This window comes from Amblyomma americanum, chromosome 2 (genome assembly GCF_052857255.1).
Source record: "Amblyomma americanum isolate KBUSLIRL-KWMA chromosome 2, ASM5285725v1, whole genome shotgun sequence".
In the NCBI taxonomy this organism is placed as follows: Eukaryota; Metazoa; Arthropoda; class Arachnida; order Ixodida; family Ixodidae; genus Amblyomma; species Amblyomma americanum.
The window spans coordinates 199,143,521-199,162,811 of record NC_135498.1 but is presented as its reverse complement, the minus strand read 5'-3'; the positions used below and the strand labels follow the sequence as shown (position 1 = coordinate 199,162,811).

At 44.0% G+C, this 19,291-nt stretch overlaps 1 protein-coding gene across 1 annotated transcript in view; it reads right to left on the bottom strand.

The window, feature by feature from the left end:
• The window catches only part of LOC144122102 (Golgi-associated plant pathogenesis-related protein 1-like), a 179,966-nt gene that overhangs the window by 78,303 nt on the left and 82,372 nt on the right, over positions 1-19,291 (bottom strand). The window contains exon 2 of the mRNA XM_077655627.1: positions 17,633-17,776. Coding sequence (XP_077511753.1) covers positions 17,633-17,776 — 144 coding nt within the window. The remainder of the gene's footprint in view (positions 1-17,632; positions 17,777-19,291) is intronic.

Below are 19,291 nucleotides of genomic sequence, written 5' to 3'. Positions count from 1 at the left end.
AGGACCGACAACGGAGCATGCCACACCGCTGATGCACTTCCCGGCTCCCGACGGCGACTGGTGAGTCATCCGTTCATTCTGATGCCTATTATCGAGACAAACCAGCGTTCCCAGCGGCACCAATTTTTCAACTTTGGATCTGCAAGCCCGATCGTCAACGAAAGCAACCAGTATAAAAAACGGCTTTCAAATAGCTTTCGGCAGCGGGCACAGCGGCAACGCGAGGATCATGGCCTCAAATCCGTTTGGGTTCTTCGTACAGGTGAGCAGATGATATGGAGTGTTACCGCAGTAATGATGTTTGCGTGGTCATTCTGTCGTGCCCACGGCGTATTTTTGAAATGTTTTGTGATTTGCGGTTTTTACTGCTTCTTGGGGGAGATGTTGAATCAAATCCGGGTCCAGGGGACATGTCGCTAGACGCCCAATTGAAAGCAATCGCAGCTGCCATACAAGAAATTAAAGAGGGCAAAACAGTAACCAACCAAAAACCAAACTTCAGAGGATTGGTGTAGTTGAAAAACAAGTGTCAGAGTGTGTGAAGAAGGTGACCGTACTTGAGCAGCGCGTGGATACTATGGGCAAGAAACTTGATGATCTTGAAAATAGGAGTCGTCGGTGCAATCTGAGTGTTTACGGCTTGAATGAACTTGAGGAAGGATCCCCTGAGACGCTTCAGGAGGCAGTTATAGATGGAATTCTCAAAGACATTTTTGATGTTGAAATTTCGGGAATAGATCGAGTTCATCGACTTTGTAGACCAAAACCAGATGACGACACTTAGATTCGACCCGTCATTTTTAAGTTGCATGACTACAGAGACAATGCAAAAATCCCTCAAAATTGCAAGAAGCTGAAAAATGCCAGATACTTTATTGGTGAAAATATTTTTCGCAATGTTCGTGACTTAAGGAAAAAGCTTTGAAATAAAACTAAAGAAAATCGGGACCGGAAAGAGAAGGTAATGCTAACTTACGATAAAGTTCGCATAGCTGGCCGCCTTTTTACATGGGAGGCAGAAAGCGACAATATGGTTGAGATAAAACCAAAAAACGATGAGGAATCCAGCTCAGTCCACAGAACCACGCGATCTCATCAAATGTAACACTTCTAAACTTAAATGCGCGAAGTGTTGTCAACAAGGTGGAATGCCTGGAAGCTTTATTGATGGCACTGAGTCCGGACGTGGTCACTATACCTGAAACGTGGCTTCACTCTAACGTCTCAGGTAATGAATTTGTTCCGCCAGGTTATGCTATTCTGCGCAAAGATAGAGCATCGGGAGGCGGGGCTGTGGCTATTATCTTGAGGGATGATTTATCTTTCATCCCTATGTCTGATGTACCGAACGTCGAAAGCATTTGGTGCAAACTAAACTTAAAAGGATAAGTCCTGCACGTAGGCGCTGTCTATAGGCCACCAAACGCTGATCCAGAGTACCTGGTTCTCTTACTTGATTACATGCACCGGCACATATCAGGTGACAAAATTATTTTGGCTGGGGACTTCAATATTTCGGAACCGGACAGGAGCTCTCAAATCCCGAGATTTCTGTTTAATAATGCTCTCTCGGACATTATATTTGCATTTAACTTGAATCAACTTGTCCACACACCTACTCGCATTCAAGGGTCGTCCAGCTCGATACTCGATCTGGTTTTCTTTAGTGATTATTTTCCATCAACTACAATAGACACTGAAATACTAGAAGGTTTGTCAGACCATAAGCTTGAGTTGTGCACTTTTCCTATCCCTGTTCCTTTGGCTTTCAAAAAAGAATTTCGCCGATATTAGCATTTGGAAAGGCAAATGACGCAGCCATTATGACATATCTTGTTCATGAATACGCCAACTTTCTTGAACTGTGTATGGATGATTCGTCAACCATTGATCAGGTATGGGCATGTTTTAAAGTTGATTTCACACACTGTATTGACAATTATATTCCCACTATAACAAAATGCACAAAGAAAAAGAATCCATAAAAAAACACGCGGTGCTATTCACATCAAGCGTAAAAGCATACGACTGAGAAAATCAAACAAAATACGCCCGGATCCAAACAACCTTACTCACCTTCACTCTCTAACTAACCTAATAAAAAGTAAAATTAAGACTGCTAAACTGACTTATTGGAATACCACACTTAATGAGTTCATTAAATCAGCACTCAGCAAATTCTGGAGATACCTTAGTTCCCAACGCACAAGCAGCAAGATAAAATCCACCGAAGGAATGGACGCTGACACCTGTAACACTCACTTTAACACTCATCAGTGTTCACACCTGATGACTGCTCTGACCTTACCTTCGCGTTCGAAAGTAAGACCACGCTGACAGGTACTCCATCAATATCCGAGGCGGGAGTGCTTATGATGTTGTTAAACATGGATGATAAGAAATGTGATGGACCAGATGGAATCCCGAATAAATTTCTCAAGCGGTATGCCGAGCCTATAAGTAAACACCACTGCCTGATATATCAAAAATCAATCGACGAGTGTAGCGTTTCTGCTCAGTGGAAAGTAGCGAAAGTAATTCCGGTGCGTAAATCAGGCAATATTTCATCTGCAGCTAATTATCGACCGATATCACTAACATGTACATGCTGCAAATTACTGGAGCACATCATTTTTAAATTTCTGACAAATTTAACATACTCCCCAGAAACTAACACGGGTTTCGTAGTGGCTTTTCAACCGCTACGCAACTGCTACAAATTATGCATGATTTTGCGCTATGCCTCAACAATCAGTCACAAATCGATGCCCTTTTCTTGGATCTATCGAAGGCTTTTGACCGAGTCGCTCATAGTAAACTCCACTTTAAAATTAAAACTATATTCGGTGATAGACCACTGGTGTAATGAATTTATAATTACCTCTCTGACCGTTTTCAGTTTGTGCAATATGACCGCCATGCCTCCAAGTTAGTACCTGTTCTTTCAGGTGTACCGCAATGTACGGTTTTAGCCCCGCTGTTGTTTCTGCTTTTTATTAACGACATATCAAATGAAACTGATATAAAAATGCGATTATTCGCGGATGACTGCGTGCTATACCAAGAAACAAAAGACGTTAATTACCAGGAAAAACTTAGCAATGCTCTAGGAAAAATTGCAGAGTGGTGTAATAAATGGGTATCTATGTCCATTACAAGGAAAAACTGTAAATTAGACTGTGTATACTCATGGAATAACATGAATATCCGTAGGCTGACTGAATATCGATGCTTGAGTGTAGTCAACACTTGTGACTTAAACTGGACTACGCATGTTCAAAGCACAGCCAGCAAAGCAGTGAAAAAGTTATTTTTCCTTAAAAGGGCCCTTCGTCATTTTACATCTGATACAAAACTTCTTGTTTAAGCCAGTTTTATCCGTCTGGTCTTAGAATACGCTAACATAGCTTGGTTCCCCCACACTAAAAAACGTTAAAACACTCGAAATGGTCCAAAGGGAAGCCGTGCATTTTAACTTCAACTGCTAAGGACGCATGCATTCAGCCACAGATCTTTTACGCAAGGCTGGGCTTCGCACGGTGTCCAGCCATGCCAAATCACACCGTCTAAAGGTTTTGTATTTACTGCTTAATAATGCATTAAATATGTCTCCCACAGACATTTTTCGCATAGAAGACTAGAAGAACACATCACAAGCATGCACTCACCGTTGAAGAATACATCTGTCACAGTAATACTTTCCGATGTTCTTTTTTCCCAGAAGTTGTCCGAGATTGGAATCGCTTGCATCCTTCAGTCACAGCCCAGCGCACCATAGACAAATTTATTACCCTCGCTGAGAGCTCTGTGCTTACATTCTTCTCACCATAACATTGTTCATAATCTTGTAATACAGTGTTCCTCTCAGTGTCTTCACTGTATACAAGCGCTATCATGAGTTTTATGCCTCGATTGCTTTCTTTATTATTGTCATGTGTATTGCATGTTTTGCGTCTTTTTTTGACTCTAAAAAATATTAGCATTGAACCTATATTTGTATGTTTTGCCCTCTCCAGCGAAAATTACAAGAAGGGACTGACAGTATTCCGAAAAAAATAAATAAACTTCAATAAAACGGAGAGTTGAGCGAGTTGGTACATACTGCTAGGAATAACAGCGCTGAGACAAGGGACAAAGAAAGAAGAAAACAGCGCTGGTCCTGTTGTCTTGTTTTTTCTTTGTACCTCGTCTCAGCGCTGTTATTCGCAGCAGAAATAAATAAAGAAAAAAGAACAGTCGTGAACAAGTGTAAGTGTCCCCGTTTCGCATGGCAGGGTTGAGTTCGATTCCCGCCTGTTTTTATATTAATATCTGGCCCGTGTAAGGTCATTCGTGCAGCAGCCGCCGTGGTGGCCGAGTGGTTATGGCGCTCGGCTGCTGGCCCCAAAGACGCGGGTTCGATCCCGGCCGCGGCGGTCGAATTTTGATGGAGGCGAAATTCTAGAGGCCCGTGTGCCGTGCGATGTCAGTGCACGTTAAAGAACCCCAGGTGGTCGAAATTTTCGGAGCCCTTCACTACGGCGTGTCTCATAGCCTGAGTTGCTTTGGGACGTTAAACCCCTATACACCAAACCAAACCATTCGTGCAGAAAGCGAAATCGGCGCTCTTAGGCTAGTAAAGCTTTCGCTTTAAAAAATGTGTCTCCCCTGCACAAACGAAGCATACAATACTTTAATCACAATTCTTGAAATAAATAGAGCTCTATCTACCGGCAAACAGACTGCGCATGGCCTTGATCAAATCCATTATGAAAATCTGGCACAATTTTCTCAGCCATCTTCTGGAGCACTTGTGAGATTTTTAACAAAATATGGATGTCAGGAAAAATACCCGAATAGTAGATGAAGGCCATTGTTGAACCATTCTTGAAACGTGGTAAACCATAACCTCCCTTAGCAGATACAAGCTCATATACCTTGAAAACTCCCGCTAAATCGTTTGAAAGCGTTGTGAACATTAGCCTCATATTTGTTATTAGATCTCGTGAACATCTTGGCGTTCACCACTTTAGCTTTAAAAACAATCTTGTTCAACAACGAACAATCTCAACTGCCTTGAATAGACAGCAAGAGAAGCATTTATAGATAAAGAACACTGCCTAGCAGTGTTCTTTGAATTGGAGAAGGCTTATGATATCACCTTGAGGTTTAGGATTCCCCGCGACCTAGCAGACCTAGGTATGCGTCGAAGGATGCTGAACTCTTTAAAAGATTTTGTTCTGACCGTTGATTTCATGTTCGCCTAGGCTCTACCCTTTCCAAAAATTTCGTTCAGGAGAAGGGAGTAGCGCAAGGGTGTATTTTAAGACCACCCTGCTTGTCTTGAAAATGAATTCCATAGCTAAGATTGTTCCAAAGTCCATTATGTATTCTCTATATGTCGATGACCTTCAAATAGCATGCAAATGCTCCAGCCTATCAGCCTGAGAACGACTGATACAACTGACATTGAACAGACTTGCAGTTTGGGCAGACAAGACTGGAAGGTCTCCATTTAAAAAAAAAACAGTTGCTTTTCTGTTCTTGCTCAAATTAGGTTTGCAGATTGATCTCACCCTGCACTTAAATGAGATTATACTTCCAGTAAAACAAAAAATAATTTTTCGGCGCATTTGACAAGAAACTTGCAGTCCTGCCACATATAAACATAATAAAAAAGCCTCCCGATCCCTGAATATACTCAAAGTGCTGTCAGGAAAACGCTGGGGATCTGATAGAACATGTCTTTTACAAATCTACAGGTCTGTCGTACGCTCTACCTTAGCCTATGGATGCGTTGAGTATGGGTCTGCGAGGCCATCATATCTTAAAGAACCGGACCCAGAGCATAATATTGGTTTTCATCTCTCAACTGGCGCATACAGAATATCCCCCATTAACAGTCTCTATGTAGGAATGAGCTAACCCTCCCTTACAGACAGAAGACGTATGCTCACCTGCACATATATCGTGAGAAATCCGTTCCCTGCCTGAGCACCTCTGTTTTTGCGTAATTACCAAGCGCACCTCCAGAATACTGTTCAACAACTAACCCCGGTAAATCACACCACTGCTTCGAAGATAGTTACCAAACTAGCAATACTGAATAACCTGCCTAATGCAGCCTCAGGGCACGACCTACTGTCCCCATGGTACAGCCTTCCCACTATGAGCGACTTCACGTTGACACACTTCCGAAAAAAAAAACACCACACCAGCACATATTACAGGAATACCGGGAACTACAAGAAAAATGCGAACTACACAGAGCGGCTCAAAAACAGCAGAATATGTTGGATTCGTGGTTGTATAAGGAAATGGAAAATTTAAGGCTTCCTGACTGTGCCTCCATTTTTACTGCCGAATATTATGCAGTATCTATTGCTGTAGGCAGAATAAAAATAACCGCATTAAAAACAGCATAATCCTCATAGATTCATTTAGCATGCTCATTGAATTACATTACAAAAACGCAGTCGAACTCTCTCTAGGAAACATACCACACAACAAAGAAATAGTCAGAACACAGGGACATATAATAAAATACTGCTTGGTGCCAAACCGTGTTGTAATATATGGCACTGAAAGAGCCGAAAAATGTGCTGCACAAGCTCGTAGTCATGAAATCAAGATAGTCAACGAGCCTTATAAAGACTGCATGAAACTAATACACTAATCTCAAGGCTAAATGGTGGCAAACCTGGGACAATGAAGTAAAAAATAAACTGCATTTGGTAAAGCCTGTACTGGTGAATGGAAAACCCATAGTCAGCAGGAACGCTTCATAGAGGTAATATTATGCTGGCACAGCTTCCAACTAACACAAGAAGGCCAACCTATTCCTGAAAATTGCGGAGATGAAATCACAGTATACATCTTATTCTCATGCACAAAATTTGAACCACTGAGGAGGAAGCATTTTACTCCATGCTACAAAGAACACATTCCTCTTCACCCAGTATTGAGTTTAGGTCAGGACGCACTTATTGATATCCCAAGTGTTTTTAGCTTTTTAAGGAAAGCAGGCCTCTTAGAAAAGCTTTGAATTCCGACCCTGCGTCTTGTTACATACGGGGTTACACCGCAGCCGTCTTCTCGTTCCTGAGATGAAAGCTGAGGTTTTTTTTACCTCATGGGTAGGGAGCCTCGAGATCCTTGCCCAAGCAAGGGTGGGCATTGAGGTTACCGGACCCTTAGAAACCTCTAGATGCTTATGCGCCCTTAAACCGAACACAACACATATTTCAGGAGAGTTGGTATTTTATGATAGCGTACAGTTTCTCCAGAGCGTTCCTCGATGAAAAGCAACGCTCCCTTCAAATCGTGGACCATATGCTTCGAGCTTTATTCACCAGATGGCGTCACTGTGTTTTCAATTTCTTTTTTTGGAGAAGGGCGGGACGGGCGCTTATTGAAGCACACATTTCCTAACGGGAGCACTTGCGCAAGGGCAAAGCCTTCTCATTCGTAACGCACTGAGAACTCAAGGATGGTGGCGAGGAGGGGACAAGCAATAAGTAAAGGAAAAAAAATGTTCTTTTTTTTCTAAGATGTTAGAAAACACTGCTCTTTACGTGGTAATACATCAGTGTCTCAGCGAATTTCTTTGATGGAGCGGCAACCACAGTCCATTAAAACATTTTTCGACGAGACCGACATCACTATGCCGTAACAGCATTGAGTGCGGAAATTAAAATGAACGGTGCTTTATACAAAAAATATTTCATCACTGTCTTCCAGGCAAGATTTATATTAGTTTTTGGCCGAGACTTTTTTGCCGACATGCAATTGGTGCCTCGCTTGCTGATCATGGCTTCCTGAATAAGGATACATAAAACCAGACAGATGCACTGATTTAGATATTTCGGTAAATATCTACAGCGTTTCTAAAAAAACCGTTGTGGAATCGAGCACCTTCGCCAGCCCAGTTTCTGCTCTGAGGAAAAATATTAGGGGCTTAAAATTCAGTGTTCGGTCCATTTCAGATGACTGACGGGCTTCCAAGGCGAAAGCAGTTGTTTATTTAATTTAATTATTTTCGTTCCTCTTTAACGACACACCTACTCAGTAGCCTACAGTCATAAGGCAGCGCATGCACTGTAGCCTTTGGGTTGCGTTCTCTCGTCGCAATCTCCAGGTCTCTCGTTCAATTGCCCACACCTTCATAATAATTTTTCTGTGAGCTCAAGACGTCGTTGGAATTTTTGTGGACTACTTTTCGTGGACGCCGACACTGCCGGGGTTCGTTGCGAATGGCCATATAAAGATTTTGCCTTCCGGTGGGCTGCCTATGAATTATTGCGTATTACGGAGCGCGGTCTTGATGTTACGATGAACGTGCTTGGTTTCAAGACTACGTTTATAGCGACGCCGGCCGCTCACTTCGACAGAGTGAGCGAACACGCTTCCTTAGTTCAAAATGCGTTCGTCAGTACTACACTACAGTTTCACAAAGAGCAATCACGCGTTTTTTATGTTTCATGGGATTTTTATAAATACAGGAAAACAAGGCTGCGTAGGGGATCATCGTCATCAGCAGCCTGACTACGCCCGCTGCAGGGCAAAGGGCTCTCCTATTTCTCTCCATTAACCCTGTCCTTCGCCAGCTGCATCCACCTTATCCTCGCAAACATCATCTCATCCGCCCTCCTTACTTTCCGCCGCCCCCTGCTCCATTTGCCTTGCCTTGAAAAGCAGTCTGTTACGCTTAGGGACCATCGGTTATATTGCCTGCGCATTACACTCCCTGCCCATTCCGCGCTTGTTCCCTCACCCATTCTGCCAGCTTCAGGTCTCTCAACCATAACAACAGAGCAGCGCGCAGCAAGACAGGACAACTGGAGGAACACAGAACGACATGAGCGCTGACTGTCAACTGTTTATTTCTCGTTGTTGCTACATATTAATACGTGAACCACAGCGTGAAATGGGAAAGAGCGATCGGGTCAGCTCATACAAGCTATACAACTCAGCCTTTCGCTGGTTGCCATCGATTTAGAAGAGCTCTTTTGCTGATAGTGTCAATGATGCCACGCTCACACACCTGTTGCCTCCGTGTGAAATAAAAGCATCAATAATCTCTCTAACCTGCTTATCATTGTGGCGGTTGATAACTTAGCTCCTTTTAAACAGGGGCATATACGGCTTTGGACGGCCCCATTTCTTACAGTGCATCTTGCAGGGGCGACATTGCTGGCTTAGGTGGCCCGATGTGCTCTCATTAACGTGGTAGTCATGTTCTTTTAACCTGCTATTTACACATCTCCCTGTCTGTCCTATATATTCGGGGCCACAAGACAACGGTACACGGTAGACAACACGCTCTTCACAAGTGACAAATCGTTTCTGATGGTCAATTGCACATCTTTTTTTTCTCCTCGTTACCGCACGCATTTGTCTTTTTGCAAAGCATAGGCAGTTTTATGGGCGCTGAAAATACAACTTCAACGCCTGCTCGTTTTAATATTTTCTATAGGTTGTATGAAGGTCTGATGAATGTAAGGAATGACAGCTACTTTCTTGCGATCCTGTTGTTCATGGGTACCTTCCCCTAAACGTTACTTCTATCACTTTCCTTTCCATAGCTCGCTGCGTTGTCCTTAAGTTGAACCCTTTTTACTACCCTCCACGTTTCTGTTCCATATGTGAGTACCGGTAAGAAGCAGCTCTTATACACTTTTCTTTTGAGGGATATTGGTGAACTGCCATTCATGATCTGAGATAACCTGGGAAATTAGCTCTACCCCGTACTTACTTCTCTACTTATTTCACGCGTGTGATCTGGATCTGCGATCACTACCTGCCTTAAGTAGACGTCTTGCTTTACTACTTACAGCACTTCGCTGCCAATTCCGAACTTTTGTTTCCTTGCGAGACTGTGGAACATTACTTTGGTTTTCTGCATGTTAATTTTTAGACCCACTGATCACTGATCACGATACGCAGTTCATCTCGTGGGTGATTTAGCGCAGCAATGTCAAAAGATTACTACGATATTATCTATTAACTCTTATGCCGAACTGTTCCCAATATAAGCCTCTGAATACTTTCTTTATATAGACAGTGAAAAGCATTGGCGAGATCATGTCGCCCTGCTAACATCCTTCCTCATTGGAATTGTATTACTGACTTTATGAAGGACTATGGTAGCTGTGCAGCAGTTAAAGATGTATTCCAGTATTTTTAAATCTTTAGATGCCTGCAATGCCGGCATGACTGTTGAGGTTTTGACTGAGCAAAATGCTGGCTTTTGACGTTGCTACAAAACACTCGATCGGTGGTCTCGTAAAATCCTTTAAGACTTAAGAGAACGCACTGAAAGGAGGTTCCCCAGACAGTCCTGTAATATGCGACCTCCTAATGCATCGATTTTATTGTAATCCCTAATACTGTGTGCGTTACTCACTAAACTTGAAACTTCAAACTTGGCCTTAAAGCGAACAATATTCTGAAAACTGTTCTTTGCTCATTAACCAACTAGGCAGATTTAAAAAAAAAACACATTGTCGAGCACCGCATTACGGGAACAAGTACGTCGTTGGCTTTGCGAAGCTGTCATGCACTGCTTTTGTAGTGATAGCTACATTACGGTAGCATTTCGAGAGTTCAGTATGGCGGCGCCGTGGCGGTGGCGGCGGTGGCACCGTGTGGCTGATATGGCTGAACCCTTTAAATCGGGCGGTGGTTCAAGCCACCTAGCCATGGCTTGTAAAATTTTACTGGTCTTGATTTTAGCCACCAATCAAATAACGTTCGCTTGGTTACTTCTGCCCGCTTAAAATCTACTTTTCCTCACTATTCTTAAACACCAATGCATTAGATAAATCAACCCCGCTGCTTTCCGCTGTAAGGCGAAACCGTTTAAAGAAAAGTAAAAAGTGCTCAGCCGTTTCCTCCTAATCTCCGCATGCAACGCAAAACGTGTCTATCTTGTGGTACCTGACTCTGTATGTCTTAGTGCGCAAAACTCCCGCCCTGGCTTCAAACAACAAAGAGGTTCCCCTACACTTATCGTAGATATTTTCTTTGGCAATTTCTTGATTAAACATACTGCATGTTCCCAGCGCCGATTTCGTCACTATCCCGGATTTCCACAGAGCTTTCTCTGTTTGTTTAACCTTTTCTTAATCGATAATTGCTGATTTGCCCCCTACTGCTGTCCAGATATTTACTTGTCAATTTTCTAGTTCGCTTTATCCATTTCGTGTTAACATTCCTTATGGTCAGGTAACTGAAAACATTTCTAGCCCACTGCTTTTCGCTCATTTTTCTCAATCGCTCCTCAAATGCTATCTTACTGATAGCTTCTCTCCTCTCAAATGACGCCCATCCCATATCACCCTTTACCCCCTGATTTGGTGTATTACCATGTGCTCCCGACGCTAGCCTCCCTACGCCGAGTTGTTTGATTTATAACCTTGATTGAACATCTGGTCTCATGCACAGGACAGCATTACTGAAAGTCAGGCTAGGAACCATCAACCCTTTCCAGATCCCTCTTACCACTTCATACCTATATAATTAAACAGTGCCCTATTTTTCATGAGAGCTCTATTCCTACTAGCTTTATTCTTTACGTATTTTTCATGCTCTGTCAGATACTCAGCACCGTCAATTGTCCACACCCCAAGATACTTTTACTCATACACTAATTCTAGCGTGAACTCCTGTATTCTATGCTCACCGCCCTCATCATTAAATATAATGACTGCAGAGTTTTTCTTGCTAAAATTGAATTATAATGACCTCCCTCTGTACCACATATGTCCATCAACTTCTGCAAATCTTCCTTGTTGTCAGTCATTAGCACTATATCATCCGCGTATTTTAACCCCAGTAATGGCTGTTGCCCTTTGCATGTAAAAAGAAATGTTGAAGCCTAATCCACTCCTCTCCAGTTTGGCCTGCAGTTTGACCGTTGCAGGTACAACATGAACAACAAAGGAGACAGAGGACATCCTTGCCTAAGCCGCCGCTGTATCTCTACAGGCCCTGATACATTTTTTTTCATTTTATAAGCACTCTGCTGCCTTTATATATATCTCCTAAACGACTAATTACTCCATCCTCTACATCCAATGTTCCCAGTATGTCCCACAAATACTCTTGAATAACCTTGTCGTAGGCTCCCCTAGTAATCAGAAATGCTAGCCATAGGGGCCTGTGTTCCTTTTCAGCAATCTTTATACACTGCGTCAACGAAAACAGATTGTCCTCCAACCTCCTTTGTTTCCGGAACCAATTTTGCAGCTCCCCTAGCACCTCCTCATTCTCCACCAAAGCCTGCAGTCGGTTCTTTATAATCTGCATCACCACCCTGTAAACCACAGATGTCACTGTTATGGGACAGTAGTTACTTACGTCAGCTTTGTCCCTCTTTCTCTTGTATATCATGTTCTTTCTTCTTAATCACCTTTCATCGGGGGCTTTGCCATCCAATATTATTTTATTCACTACCTGTAATAATGTTTCCTTAGATTTTGGTCCTAGCTTATTTATTAACATAACGGAACACCTTCTGGTCCTGTCGACGTGCCAATAGAAACCTTCTTCTCTGGCGTTTCCCACTCTCTTTGCTCAAATGAAGCAATTGCAGTAAGCGGTCCATCCTCCTTTGATAGATTATGCAAAATTTCTTTAAAAATTTCTGTCATCCTTGTTCTTATGTGTTTCATTGGTTCATTCCCTTCTAGTCGAATACCCTGATCTGTAGGAAAAAAAATTTGCTCTATCCTTGTCTTCTTACTCATTGTATTTAGATGTTTCCAAAATTTCTGAGCGTCTTTTCTATTCTTTGTATTTACTTTTGACATCCATTGGGCCACCTTTCATCTAATTTTCTCATTGATCAAATATGATGCTTCCCTTCTACAGTTTATGAAGGTATCGCTTTTTATGGCTACTTCAGCTTCTGGTTCCCCCCTTTTCTTGGAATATGTGTTCTCTGGAATCTTCCTCACGTTTTTCGATCCCCTTTAAGACCTCCTCATGCCACAAACACTTGGGCTTGCATCTTTTGTCTTTTTGCTTGACTCGCAACCTAGCTAGCTGTAGCTTAAGTAATCAAGTTAATTTGGTATTAGTTCATTCTGCTTCATTATCCCCAAAAATTACTTTCTCAATTTGCTTGGCTGCTGCTTCCAATTGCTTTTCTGAGTAAAAAATCCCACTCTGATTGTTGTTCTCGCTTCAGTCCTACCTTGGTTGCTCTTCTGAAACTGAACTTGATACGTTTGTGGTCACTACCTAGACTTCTGGAACAATGCTCATCTACGCTCATTACCCCTAATCTATTATACATCTTATGTGATATAAGTGCATAATCTATCGTCGAGTGCAGACTCCATGCCTCCCATGTTATCAGCCCTTCCCACTTCTTGGTACTCTTGCATACAACGAAATCCTACCTGTCACACATATCCAGCAACATGCTTCCTGCCGAATCTGTGTACCCATCCAGGTCTTCAATGGGTGCATTCATGTCACCTATTATAATTATCTCGCCTGGTCCTCCTAGCTCATCTATGTAGCTTGAAATAAATTCTAACATTTTCCTGTTTTCCTTTTTGGCATTAGCTCCTGTCCACAGGTATACAAAGCTAATGAGTGTTTGCTCCAATGCCACTTTCTCTTTTAGCAATAAATTCTCCTTGTATCCCAGTTTATCTCTTTGAAAACGCATACTTTTATGAATGAATGCCCCAATTCCACCCCTCTTTCTGCTGCCCTTTGTTCTATTGCAATATTCCCACGCGTGGTCTGGGTTACAGGGTGGTTTCTCCATGTCTCATAGATGCATTTCCACTAAACCATAAACCATCAATTGCCCCTGTCTTAACTGTTCTTCTATTTCCTCCCATTTCCGTCTATTCTTTCCACTTTACATGTTAATGTAACACAAATCCTAATTAACTTGGCCCAGGCACTTGTGTCTATTTCTTGTCTTATGGTTCCATCGACTCTGTGACCTTGGTACTTCCTTTTCTACACTGGTTCCCTCAAAGCTCTGTCTCTCCCCAAAAATGCTTTTGCCTGGCGACCTATCCTACTACCCACACTCTTACCAGTGGCACCACCGTAGTGAATGCCATTCTGCGCAGAAGGTTGAGAGCTGACCTCGTACACGTCCCTGTTAACTTCCATTACCCCGTAACCTATTCGTCGACTCATAACCTAATTACACTGTTAACCTCAACGACCCTCTTTTCCGTGTCGCTGGAGTGCATCTGGACCTCTGGGATTGGGCTAATGGTCGCACGCACACTCTCAGAGGCCTCTCTAGGCCTACGCATCCCCACTTCTAACTGCTTCTCGAGATTCTGGTTCCTCCCCTTCAGCACATCGTTGAGGCCAGCATAGATAACGACAAGGTGTTCGCCATCCATTATGTCCCCTAACATCTCCTGGGCTTTGGCCATTGCATCTACCATGCACTTCCCTGACTGGGCCTCCACCTGCACCCGCCTGGCCGCCTTCGCTGTCGTCAAAACGCCTCCCTCAACCCTCGCAACGTTCAGTCACCGACTACCAGAAGCCTTCTGTGCTCTTATGGTTGACTTCCTGATCGCAATTGTTGCCCTCCGGATCGCGCTAGCTGTCTCTCCCGCTGCCGTAGGCTACTGTCACGCGTCACCATGCCCGTTTTTAACTCGCTGTCTTCCCCACTCAAAACCTGCTGCGCTACAGCACTGTGGGATCGACGAGCCTCGTCCCCCACCTGACACTGCTCCGAACCGGGGTGCCCTGCCGGCCGCGATTTGAGCGCTTCCACCTGCTCTTCTAGCTGGGCCCACTTTTTCCGCTCCTGTTTCAGATCGCCGGCAATTCGATCCAAAATGTCGGAATTAGCCCCCTCCCTCTTAAGCGACTCGACGACCTGAGTTTCCGTTCCTGTCGTACCATCTTCAGGTCCTCTTTTAGTTCCTTAATCCTCGCTGCCCATTCTCTTTTCAACGTCCAAACGGCCTCCTCAAAACGCTTACATAGCAGGCGCCCGAAGCTAGCCCCATTTGCCTCAGCTAAGCTCTTGAACTCGGTCTCGTCTAAATAGCAGCAGCGATCGCACTCTTGCACTGCACTAACACCCCGTTCACCTTGGCTTTCCTAGTTTGCCTACCCATCGTCCGGCCGACTTCGTAAAGTAAAAGCCCACCAAAATTCCCTCAAAAACCTTCGGCACACAAACTTCCGCTAGCCTTCTTACCCTTAACACGGTTTAATACTACCGCCCTTACAGCATGTACAAAAGTAAACACTAAAACGCACTTAGCTTCGGACGAAGTCGCTGTAGCTCCGAAAAAAGCGTTCTCCTCCAACGGTGTCACGAGCCACCCGGCTGGGCTGCCACCCTTTGGCTGCTCCGCCACACTGTGGCTGCGCCGCCACGCTGTCACGTGGTTGATCATGTCTTTCGGATCAGCTGCCGGCGGCGCGGCGCCGTGGCTGATCACGTGGTTCGTCACATGGTTGGTCATGTGACCAAGTTCCATTCGGCCAGCTGTAGCTATCGCATCCCTCCAAGTTTAAGCAAAGCTAAACCACCGCCAATTTTTTTAAACCTTGGCTAAAATGACGTGAAACACCCTATATAGAGCGGAACACGGGACCTAGGATGTCATGGTACCCCACGTCGTATTTCCTTGCAACGCCGTTATGCGGGAGACCACTCAGAGGATGCCGTTTCCGCTCGTCCATGGCAGGGAAGCCGCGACCATGTTCGAAGTCATGCTGTCGATATTCCCGACAAAGATCTTTTTGACGTCACCGCTCGCCTACAGCGCGCAGACGCTGGTGAAGTTCCCGGCACTGAATCAAAACCCAACAGTGCAACGACGCCCGACCGACGCTACAACCTACGCCGTCGCCATATAGAAAAGAGCCTGGTGACAGTATATATGGGTGTAGACGCTCAGTCGCCACCACGGACTTACTTACGTGCTTACGTTATTCTTGCCTGTATTTTTTTTGTGGCAATGCGACGGACAAATCCTTTTTAAAGGACAGGGTAATTACGCAAAGCTTAGTAATGGTAATTTGTTCAAGCTCCAAGACCCCCGTGGCGGTGAAATATCACATTTTTGTTTTCCAAGAGGCGACCAGGCTTATCTGCCAAGATTGGAATTGCGTGAAACAACTATGTATTTCGATATGGTCGGTTGCGCTTTCCGAGGATTATCCCCAAATTTTTCGTCCCATGTAAATTCAGGGCTGTGATTCGGATTTCCGGCAGCCGCCAGACGCATTCGCCACCACATCCGTTGCCAAGTCGATCACTTCTTTGTGGATTTCAAGTCAGCGCAACACACTGTTTGAAATGTACAAGTCTTCTTTTTGTGTCCGTACGTTCATCCAAGCCACATGAAAATAGAGTAATTCGGTTTATCATAATCAAGGTAATCTATTTATCTTTTTATGCCGCTAGGTATCTAAGGAATCCAAAGACAGAACAACTGAAAATAACCTCTTGTACTTAGACTTGCTTCTTATAATCAAGGGATTTTTTCTCTCTATCCTATGCGCTTTATTTTTCTTCATGTCAAGAATAAAACTTCAGTTGTTAGTGGGCGCCTAACCATGTTGAACATCTTTCTTGGCTTCTCATCTTTTCTTGTAAAGCAATGCAGCACCTGCAATTTACCTTAGCATAGGAATAATCTTCTTACGACTTGGAAGCACCAATATCTAACTTTGTCGGATCAACACTTCGGTTAAAAAAAGCAGCGACTGAGCATTTAAAAAGCCAGGATATAGAATACGAAGACTCGGAAAAATGAACCTGAGAGGTACTATCTTTCCTTCTCATACAAGAACGTGCTCGGGCACGTGTGAAAAAATGGCATCGAGCAGATTCCATTGTCCGGCAGTTTAACTGGTCGTGTTCCTTAATATATTACAATTGGTGCAATGGTCTACCCTGTCTTAGCCCTTTTTTTGTGTTGGCAAGAAACATGAACGCAGTCGTAGCCCAGCCTTTGAAGCTAAGGATAAACTGCGCGAAAGGGCTAAGACAAAAGAAAGGATAATACACGGCGCTTACTAACAGAAACACTAATAGAGCGCACGACGCCTCTGTTTCTGGCGCCAACGCACCGCGGATCACGTCCGCACTAGACCGTGCCCAACACCGCGCGGCTGACAGGTGCTTCGCCCGCCGCGGAGACGTCGCAGCAAAGCTCCGCGATTATGTGACATGTGACGTCACACACTGCGCCGTTCGCTACGTGTCCACCGGCTTTGACATGATGACGTGTCAACCGTTCAATATTTCAGCGTACAGTGCCATCGATGCCAGATTTTCTGACACGCAAGCTGATAAACGCTGTCGCATTAAAAAAAAAAAGCCATATAACTGAGATCTTCGGCTGGGAAATCTGCAAAGCTGTATGGGCTACGCTCAATTTGTTTCGAGATGGGCTTCTTTTCGCGCATACCAAGGTCAGCTCTGGAAAGTTGGTTCTGGTGAACAGAACTTTAAATAAACGGCCATTCGTTCGTTGCCTAAAACAACATGCCCTTTTCCAGTAAGCCCTACCTTCTGAGAGCGAAAAGGTTAAACCCAGAATAATTCATCTCTTTCGATTCTTCATGCCTCAGATATCGATCGTTTGCTACTGGCGCCTTCGATTATGATGGAAACCAGAGAGAAGCCGCTCACCTGCTCGTCCTCTTTCAGATGAGGAACACCGTGCGCTTCCCTGTATTCGTTGTGCCGCTGCAAGACCTCCTGCTGGACCTTGCGCATGGAGCGGGTGAAGGTGCCCCGGAAGTCCTCTGGTTCTCCTCCTCCTCCTCCTTTAATCTGCGTCACAAAGAGCGAGCTTGCTGCTGTCAGAACTGAGGATGCGGTATCATAATAAGATAGTTTGCTCCAATTGGGGCAATCATTCCGATTCCCGAGCGTTAATGATAGGCATCAAAGTTTCAGAATTTCGTTCGCTGCCACTGTAAATGATGTGCTCCGCCGACACACTTGGATATGACCAGCTTTAAACAATTATAAATTTTTCCAGCCTGATGTCTATATTAAGCGAACTTCCCACCTCTGAGCCGGATGCTGCACGCGTTTTGAGCATGTGCCTTCCCGCCTGTATACAAATCACATTCCAGATAAAGTGTACATAGGATGTGACTATTTTGAGGAGAATGTGTTACTTTAACCGACTGATCAAAAAGAGAGTGAGCGCATGGTTTTCCGGCCATGCAGTCTTTTTCCAAAGTGACCAAACATAAAAAAAAACGTGGCTGGGTTTTTACGCAGTAAACCGAGCAGACGTGCGGAAACGTGTGTAGCTGGGTTGGCTCATACTTTTGCTTTTTTGGAACGTCGGCACTTCCGGCGACGATATTAGTTAGATAGTAACATTAGTTGAAGACGGCGATGTGCAATATACAGCACGAGAGTGTGTTGCAGTTTAACACGTGGTGTGATCGGCTGTGGCGATATCATAGTGCTCTCGTGCAGTGGTCAGAGAAGCTTATCTGTTCACGCCACCGCGTGTTCGAATCCTAGTCACGGCAATATTTATTCTGTTCATTTATTTATGGTTTGGCCAAGGTCACCCCTAAGGCCAAGCATCGCACAAATTTTGCGAGCCGGTTACACCTCCTGAAGTAGCGAAAAAAATATTAGCAGCAGCACACGCACTACCTCACCTGCTCTCTTATTCACTAACGCTAAATGTCTACAAGAATAGCAGCGTGCTACGCCTTGCATAATCTAGACCCACAGAACTACATAACTGCGCTTGATTCATAGCTCATAGTACCAAGAATGAGAGTTCCTAGCTCCTAACTTTAGCGAAGAAGAATGCAAATGTGTAGAAAAGCAAAGTTTACGCTTTCAACAACCACTTTCGCACCCCCCCCCCAAAAAAAAAAAACAACAACAGAAAAAACATTTTTTGGAGTCATAACTTGAGCTTAGGTGATTGTTATCATGCCGTGAATCTGTCTAATTCCGTATTTTATTTTGTGCTAACACACCGAGAGCCAGGGAGGTTCAGCGAACAGTGTCGGCAAATTCGTCCGTTACCTTGTATTGCATATGTTCAATAATCCAAGCCATCTGGCTGTTAAGGTGAGGAGTATATAATCTCAGCAAAGGGGGAAGAGTAGCCTCGGTGACTCAGCCAGTGTTTTCTCTTGTTAGAACAATGAACTAAAGATTAAATTTTTGATGGCACCGGTACACGGCTCGGCACACCTACGCCACCTACGATGATTTTAGAGAGTTTAAAGCATTCCAGATCTAGAAAGAGAAACAACACTCACTTTACAGTATGGCAACCAAAAACAAATGATTACAATCGCCCAC